The sequence below is a fragment of the Cebus imitator genome, unplaced genomic scaffold (assembly GCF_001604975.1).
Source record: "Cebus imitator isolate Cc_AM_T3 unplaced genomic scaffold, Cebus_imitator-1.0 Scaffold92, whole genome shotgun sequence".
In the NCBI taxonomy this organism is placed as follows: Eukaryota; Metazoa; Chordata; class Mammalia; order Primates; family Cebidae; genus Cebus; species Cebus imitator.
The window spans coordinates 3963109-3972590 of NW_016107407.1; the positions used below are offsets into that span (position 1 = coordinate 3963109).

Here is a 9482-nt window from a genome sequence, read left to right on the forward strand (position 1 = left end):
CGGGGTTTCACCATGTTGACCAGGATGGTCTCGATCTCTTGACCTCGTGATCCACCCACCTCGGCCTCCCAAAGTGCTGGGATTACAGGCTTGAGCCACCGCGCCCGGCCAATGATTTAGTAATTCTTAACATGCAGATCTTGCATATATTTTGATAGACTTACATGTAAGTTTTTTTCATGCTTCTTCATTCTGTAGTAATGATACTGTTTAAAAATTTCTATTTTCAATATGTAGAAATATATATATAGAAAAATACATGATTTTTGTTCATTGATCATGTATCCTGCAACCTCGTAAACTCACTTGTTCCAAAAGCTATTTTATAGATTCTTTGGGATAGCGTGCATTCACTGTCTTGGGTGTTTATTCCTGTATGTTTTTTATAAGATACTGCTCAGCTCTTTGTGGTTGTGGCTGGACTCTGCATGTGTTCGTCCCTTGTGTGCTCCTTACTACCTTCTTATTTTCCAGAGTGTCCTACTGGTCCAGACATCATTCCAATTGTAGCTGGTGTGGTTGCTGGAATTGTTCTTATTGGCCTTGCATTACTGCTGATATGGAAGCTTTTAATGATAATTCATGACCGAAGGGAATTTGCTAAATTTGAAAAGGAGAAAATGAATGCCAAATGGGACACGGTAAGTTACAAAACATCCAAAAAGCAAAGTGGCAAAGTGGCTTATAAAGCAAATGTAATACTCCTAAGACTTACTTATTAACTGTCAGGCTGATTATTAAATTCCTTTTTAAATATTTTAGTCCCCGAAAAGTTTCTCATTCAAGGAATTTGCATTTAATATAAACAGAAAGCATCCTAAATATATCCCATTGAAACAAAACATTGATTATAAACATGTATATTCTGGTTACTGTGGCCAGTATTTTTATTTCTTTAATAGTTTTGATCCTGAATCTGCTTTTTCATCTAATGTGAAGTAGAATCCTAAATAATGTTACCTGTGTAGTAAGCTATTCAATGGAAAGCTGCTTCTTTCTTTAAAAAAACAAAACAAAAAAAAGACAAAGAACCTTCAGTGAAAGCCAGATTCAAAAGGTTATATGCCAAGCTTGTCCAACTCGCAGCTCGTGGGCCACATGCAGCCCAGGACAGCTTTGAATGTGGCCCCAACACAAATTCGGAAACTTTCTTAGAAATTGTAAGTTTTTTTTTGTTTTTTTTTTTAATGACTTTTTTTTTTTTTAAGCTCATCATCTATCATTAGCATATTTTATGTGTCCCAAGACAATGATTCTTCTTCCAGAAAGGTGGCCCAGGGAAGCCAAAAATTGGACACTCCTGCTATATGCCATGTGATTTCATTTAAGTGACATTCTGGAAAAGCAAAACTATATGGGCAAAAATCAGTTGTTCCTAAGGGCTGAAATGAGGGAAAGGGTTGACCGCAAAGGGCTGTAAGGAAACTTCCTGGGATGATCTTGATTGTGGATGTATTTATGTATTTGAAAACTCATGGAACTATGTACTTTAAAAAGGTATATGTTCCTCTATGAAAATTATGTTGACTCATTAAACCTTGGCTTATAAAAATTTTAAAAGCCCTAAGTGACTGAAAGTTTATGTTAGCATTTAGTGCTTTGAAATATGGAGTCAGATGGTGGGGTAGCCAAATGTCAGCCTCTGTGTATTCATCTTTTGATACAAGACAGCATTGTCAATCTTTAGTTTTTTTAAGTTGTAAATGAATTGTAGTTACTTGCACTTAACTACAATTTGCTGGAGTTTTAAGAAACTATCAATTTTTTAAATTATAAATTTCACAAGGGTAGAAATAGAAAAAACTTCCCTTTATAGTGTTTGAACACTGTCAATGTCTATTGTTTTCTGATGAAATCATTAGAAACTATTTCTTTTACTTTAGCAAGAAAATCCGATATACAAGAGTCCTATTAATAATTTCAAGAATCCAAACTACGGACGTAAAGCTGGTCTCTAAATTGCCGTTCGTATTTTCTTTCACTTTCTGCCTTTGCATGTGAACTTTTACTTTTTTTACTGCACTGTGTGCCCTTTATCACTATGGCTTTTCTTTTTTTAAGTCTGGCTTTATTTATATCGCTATTGCGGCTTTCCTTTTTGTGTGTTAACTTCGTGTTTAGAAAGACTAAAATAAGTAATGTGGTATAGAAACAGCAGCTATGTTGTAGTGAGAAGAGAATGTGATTTACGATCAGACCTCAGGTCAAATTCCAACTCTTCCACTTAGTAAGTAGAACAGCATTGAGCCACTTCACTGCTCTCATCTATCACAGGGAGTCAGTATTCTGTATTGTATGGGGCAATTGTATTTGGCAAATGCATTCCAGTATATGAAATCAGCTTGTGAGCTCTAATCCTCACAACAGTTCTATGCCTAGAATGATAGTATCCTTTTTTCTTTTTCTGTTTTTGATTTTGTTTTGTTTTTTGAGACAGAGTCTTGCTCTGTCACCCAGCCTGGGGTATGGTGGTATGATCTCTACTCACTGCAACCTCCGCTTTCCAGATTCCAGCGATTCTCCTGCCTCAGCCTCCCAAGTATCTGGGATTACTGGTGCCTGCCACCATGCTCAGTTAGTTTTTATAGTTTTAGAAGAGACAGGGTTTCACAATGTTGGCCAGCTTGGCCTAGAACTCCTGACCTCCAGTGATCTGCCCACCTTGGCCTCCCAAAGTCCTGAAATTGCAGGTGTGAGCCACTGTGCTCCCGCCAGTATTATCCTTAAATAACACATTGTTAGAGTAAATTTTAGGGTTGGATAGTGAAAACTGATCATGAACTCCAAATTGCAAAATAGAAAATTAAATGTAAATTGGTATGATATTTGTGTGGTATGCAACTACAATATCATTATTATTGGTTCTCAGAAGTTTTGAGATTAATTTCTTGAATATAACTTGAAATTTCATTAAAAGCTGGAAGACCATATTTTATATATATCTTTGTCTATTATATATATGTCTGTGTATGTGTATGTGAGAATGATTCTAATTTTCAAATGTAAGTTTGAAACTGTTCCTATCTGAATTTTCATGAAATGCTTCCATCATATTTCAATATAATCATGCAAGCTCCTAAAACTCAGTGATAACCAAGGTTAATTGTGATTAGAACTAAATTCTCCTGACTGGTGATCGGGAACTCTTCTTCCCTTTCCCAGTTGACTGACTGTAATAGGGCCTGGAAGATTTCCAGTTTTCTCACTGCCTACCTTATTTTGCAGATAAAGACGGTGTTAGTAACACTTACATAAAACTCATTGTGTCTCAGGCATGATTGTAAACAATCTATATTTAATCTTCATAGTGAAAGTTGAAGGAATGATGTTTATACCTGTTTTACATATGAGGAAACAGACACATAAGGGTTATGTAACTTGACCGAATTCATACAACTAGTTAGTCAGAGCTGAGATTTGAACCCAGGCAGCTGGGCTCCAGAGTCCATGTTCTTGTCTATGATATACTACTTGGTAGCAGTTATGTATCTTCAGAAGTCCCTGTTACCTTTTAGGAAGAGGTAGATCAGTCTTTTATAGAGATTTACAGCATTTTTTGACAATTTGTTGTTCCTCTGTCAGAGTTAACACTGCCTCTGTTGGCAAACATCATAATAGGGAAGTCACTTGAATACATGGAAGTGCTGCAGTTACACTTATTGACTGTTGGAAGTGTGCTTACAAACAGATCATGAATAAGAGCCTAAAGTACAGGAATGTTTAATAGTTATAAGCGATATAGGAAGTACTGATAATACTAGAAATCATTAACTTGTCAGATTTTTATTTCTAAGTAAACCATAAGACTTTTTAAAGTTAAATTTGATGGTAGAAGATTATATTCAGATTCACATATGGGCAGGGTTGGAACATATTTGTGTTAGTCTGTGATGACACGTTTTTCTTGTTCTCACTTAGTGCTTTACAGAAAGTCATTTTTAGAGGAAAACTGATTAGTCAATGACATTGCCAGGCTTTTTTTTTTTTTCTTTTATATTATTTTCTTTAGTTGTAGGTCAAAATAATCAAATATTGACAATTTCATGTGGTTATTTTTCACAGGAGAAAAAGTTTCTTTCATACTGAGGTGAAATATTCACCCTTTCTGTACCTTTAATTGTATTTTGAAGGAAATTATCAGTAAATGTTATTTAAACTTAATGTTTATAATGTATATATGGCTAAAATGTTGCTAAAAGAAGCATTTAATGTAATTCAAGAAGTAAAAGTTTGGTAAAAATTTCTCTGCATTATTGAAGTCCAGGCAATTTGATTATTTTGAGATGTTTTCTCAAGAAAAAGTAGAACTTAAGTAAAGTTGAAATAAATCAATAAACATCAAGAAATTATATCGTGGATTGTAAAAAAAATTTCTGATATGGACCGAGGTTTGCCTGTCAATTATGTCATCAATATTTTTGAAATAATGGGCAGACACTAATTACTTTGGCACAAGTAGGAGCGTTAAAAAGAACATGTCACATTCTCAGCTTCTAACTATTGGAGTGGGTTAAAAAAACTGTCCTCACCTGCTGCTATGCAGGTTTAAATGTGGATCCCAAATCTCCCACAGTTCTGCATTACATATCTAATACATTATAGAAGCTATTCCAGAGTGAGCACAAAGATGACATTTTACTGAGCACTGAGGGCTTCCTTCCGCAATATAATAACCCTGTTCTTTTGATGCGGGTTTTGTTGGGGTTGGGTGGTGGTGCACTCTGAATGATGGAAACTAATCTGAATTATTTTAGTTTACCTCCATTTAAAATGATGCCTAATGCAGATAATGAGCTTAATTTTACCTCTAACCTTGCATGTTAAACTTTTGTTTGGATGGACTTTGAAATAATAAATACAAATGTTCGTGTATATGACAGGATAGATTTTTTCTCCAAAGGTAAGTTCTTCCACGTAAATTACACTTTGGACTCATCTGTGTAGGTCTTTCTTTCATTATTATTATTTTGTCGTTCCCTTATAATTCTTGAGTATTAAATACTAGATTTAGCAAATACATTATTTTAAAGAAACTTAATTGGATAATAATTTATTTTCCCAACATATTTGAAGGAATGAATAGCACTTAGCCTCCAATCAGATAGGATATAAATGTGGAGCCTAACTTATTTGTGCTCTGGCTTTTTAAGATGGTAGTTGCTAGAATCCAGTTTTCTGACCCCCATTTTGAAATGTCTGCTGTCACAACTGTATAATGTTATTAGCTTCAGTTGGGACTAGAGCTGAGAGTTTGATGTGCCCAGTTTTGTTATACACATTATATGCTGTTTGTCTCTGAGGGATCCTGAGTTTCTCCATGTTTCTGAAACAACTGATCAACGTGTATATTGAGGAGAGAGGACTGAGGGCTGAGGCATGTTGTTGGGTTCTGATTGCTATAACACAAGCTGCTGAGCTGAAATCACAGTGGTTTATTTGGTGTCTTGCAGAAGGCAGCTACGCAAGTGTCTCGCTTTTTCCTTCATCCCGTAGGTGGGATACTACTTTTCCCTCAGTGGTATCCCACCTGCAGGATGAAGTTCAGATTTCACAGCAAGGCTTCTAGGGCCATTCTTCTGTTGTCTCCTCATCTCAAATCATATGCCCCCGACTCTTTTTCCTTTTTTTTTTTTTTTGAGTTAGAGTCTTGGGCTGGAGTGCAGTGGCACGATCTCAGCTCACTGCAGTCTCTGCCTCCTGGGTTCAAGCAGTTCTGCCCCAGCCTCCCAAGTAGCTGGGATTACAGGCACCTGCCACCAGGCCTGGCTAATTTTTGTATTTTTAGTGGAGATGAGGTTTGACTATGTTGGCCAGGCTGGTCTCAAACTCCTGACCTCTAGTGATCCACCCGCCTTGGCCTCTCAGAGTGATGGGATTACAGGCATGAGCCAAGGCACCTGTCCTTACCTAACTAAAAACTGTGAACTATGTGTATTTCTACTTAAAATGTCCCATTCTTTTCCCTACACCTTAACTTTGCATAGATTTCTGTGTATCAACCAGTAGTTTATAGTCAATTTCATGATGAAAATATCCTTAATTTTCTCAGATAAAATTAATCACTTTTTTCTCATACTATTCCCAGATTATGTTTGTAACTCTGCTGTGTACTATATCAGAGTGCCTTATTTTCATGCCTCTCACCTTCCTTGAGGGCAGAAATGTGGCACCAAAAGGCAGATCCAAATACAGTCTGCAATGAAGTATGAATAAAATTTAAAAACAAAAATTACTTCTAGATCAAAAACTGCTTTTAGATGCTTTCTATTTTTTTTTAATCATCTGCAGTTGCTTCTGTAGTGAGATATAAAACTAAACAACATTGTAAAATCTTAATTTTTGCCTAAAAAAATGTTTCCCTGGTAGTTAACAAGTATTTTTGATTTGTACTCACTGTAATTTTCTCTGATAAAGTGTCATTTGGTCACACTTCTCATTTGGCTTTCAAGCCTGCTTTCAATTTATAAGAACAGGAGAAAAAAGAATGCTATAGCAAGTATTTAAATGTAGCACTTACAATATATGATAATTTTTAAGGACAATGGTGATATGGAATTACTTGTTTTTTTCTGCTTAAAACATCACTGTCAGTATATTTTTTGGATCTTGAAAGATCTCTTACATTTATGGCTTGGGGTCTGCTTGCTAGGCTTGACTTCAGACCTGCTTACTAAATTACAGCATTGCAATAAGACATTTCACCAATATGATATTGAAGAATACTTTTTTCATAAGAAATGGTAATTATCTAGCATTCTAAGCAAATTTGGCAGTGTGACTTTGTGGGGCTCAATGCCATTCGTGACACAATGACAGCCTTACCTGAGAATTCTCTAAATTGGTAACTTAGGTAGGACAGCCCAGAAGCACACCTCCCTCCCTCCCAGCAGTGAAAGCCAAGGATTTCCGTTTCGATTAGCAAGCGCCTTCTGTACACAATAAAGGGATAAGAATCAGGCAGTGATGACAGCGGAGCTGATGCTTCCTTAAGGCAGGCACTACAAGCTAGTTCAAAAGAGAAAATCCACAATGACAGCACATTCTGTTCCATGGAGAACTTTCTTAAATCAAGCCACCAGTGGAGGAAGGACTCAATAATGAAATAGCACCAGATAACAGGGGCATCATTTGGTTTGTAAAGCAAAGCTTCCATTTTGCATTTTTATACATATGCTGCTATTAATACCTTTGAAACAACTGTGATATCTGGACAGATAAAATAGAAATGACTTCTTAAAATGACTGCAACTTTTAGACTTGATTTATAAAATTATGCTACATGATTTTAGTAGAGTAACTCATGATTTTTCTCACTTTTTTTTTTTTTTAGGGTGAAAATCCTATTTATAAGAGTGCCGTGACAACTGTGGTCAATCCGAAGTATGAGGGAAAATGAGTACTACCTGTGCAAATCTCATAACACTGACTGCAAAGTAGCAATTTTCATAGTCACAGTTAGGTAGCTTTAGGGCAATATTGCCATGGTTTTACTCATGTGCAGGTTTTGAAAATGTACAATATGTATAATTTTTAAAAATTTTTTTATTATTTTGAAAATAATGTTGTAATTCATGCCAGGGACTGACAAAAGACTTGAGACAGGATGGTTATTCTTGTCAGCGGAGGTCACATTGTGCCTTTTGACCTTTTCTTCCTGGACTATTGAAATCAAGCTTTTATTGGGTTAAGTAATATTTCTGTAGCGATTGAAAGGGCAATAGTTAAAGTAATGAGCATGATGAGAGTTTCTGTTAATCATGTATTAAAACTGATTTTTAGCTTTACAAATATGTCAGATGGCAGTTATGCAGAATCCAAAGTAAATGTCCTGCCAGCTAGTTAAGGATTGTTTTAAATCTATCGTTTTGCTATTTGCCTGTTAATCATGACTGATGACATATCTGAAAAACAAGTACGTTGAGAGTTGCTGCGTAAAGTAGGTTTGAAATAGTCTATCTATGAAGGCCATGGGAAAAATTCAGAGAGTTAGAAAGGAAAAACCAATAGCTTTAAAACCTGTGTGCCATTTTAAGAGTTACTTCATATATGGTAACTTTTATGCCTTCCCTTTATGAATTCAAGCCTTAGATAAAAGTACTGAGCAATTTCCTGCTAAAAAGTCCTTGATTTAGCACTATTTACATAAAGGCCATACTTTACGAAGTATTTGCTGAATGGGGACCTTTTGAGTTGAATTTATTATTTTTATTTTGTTTAATATTGGTGCTTTTTATCACCTTATCTTTTAATGTATTTGTTTGCAAGTTGAGGGTAAGACTTTTTTTTATCAGTACTTTTTCTTTGACATTTTAGCTGTAAATTTGCCTTTTTAATGAATGTGTGAAGTTGTACCATGGCTTACGCAACAGCTATCACTTATGCGAGTCTTACTTCGAATTATTGCCATAACAGACCACTGTATGTTTACTTCTCACCATTTGAGTTGCCCATCTTGTTTCATACTAGTCATATTCTTGTTTTAAGTGCCTTTAGTTTTAATAGTTCACTTTTTACAATGCTATTTACTGAAGTTATTTATTAAATATGCCTAAAATACTTAAATCGGATGTCTTGACTCTGATATATTTTGTCAGATTGTGTGCATGAAACTTTTATAGATTAAAGAAGTTGAGGAAAAGCATTTCTGGTTGGTGGGTATTTTACTTAATGAAGCCAAAACATGATCCTTTCAAAAAATGTACTAGGGAAATGAGGAGAGTGGTATGGTAAAATACAGACTTGAAGACTGTTCTTGGGCCCTCTGTACAATGGTGGATAGATCTTTATCCTGCTGTGCTGGGAGGTAGGTTTCATCCTGATATTAAGCAGAATTAACTTTATGAACATCATCTTAGAGCTATTAGTAGCCGCTGGAAATTGTATTATTTTGTTTAAGATTATATATAGGGAATTGTTAACTTTTCTGATAGGAAAATAAGAAAAAATGTACTTTTATTTGGCTTTGTGTTTGAAAGGATATATTTATAATACTTGTGTAAAGTTTCTTAGAAGAAATATATGCTCCTTTCTTGAGCATACAACAAATGGCAGAAATATTTGGAGGAGAAAATTTTCAGCCCTACTAGCCTCATATTTATAGAATCCCTTCACATCCTGTTAATTGATCTTCTTTTACTTAATTTAAATGTGATTCATAGCTTAGACTAAAACTTCTTTGAGGTGAGAATTACACATTTTTACTAGTGTGTAAGATCCATGAAAAATTATCTTGTTCATGTATTTATCACCCCGTTTCATCTTGTTTACCACCATCCATAATTCTCCTTATTTCCTTATACCTTAGACATAATCAGTAAAGTTGAATTGCATATTTCTGCTCCAGAACTCTGCTCTTATAATGATATTTTAAACCATCATTCTCAGCGGACTGACAGAGGAGCAGAGGATCAAACACCGCATGTTCTCACTCATAGGCGGGTGTTGAACGATGAGAGCACATGGACAAAGGGAGGGGAGCACTA

The 9482-nt window shown here is 35.4% G+C and overlaps 1 protein-coding gene across 3 annotated transcripts in view; it reads left to right on the top strand.

Moving 5' to 3' along the window:
* ITGB1 (integrin subunit beta 1) overlaps positions 1-8567 on the top strand; it is a 48826-nt gene extending 40259 nt beyond the window's left edge. For 2 of the 3 annotated variants that reach the window (XM_017535387.1, XM_017535388.2), the window contains exons 15-17: positions 475-641; positions 1884-1964; positions 7331-8567. In XM_017535387.1, coding sequence (XP_017390876.1) covers positions 475-641; positions 1884-1958 — 242 coding nt within the window. In that variant the 3' untranslated portion in view covers positions 1959-1964; positions 7331-8567. The remainder of the gene's footprint in view (positions 1-474; positions 642-1883; positions 1965-7330) is intronic. The other variant, XM_017535389.2, reaches the window with a different exon arrangement.
* The last annotated feature ends 915 nt before the right edge of the window (positions 8568-9482 follow it).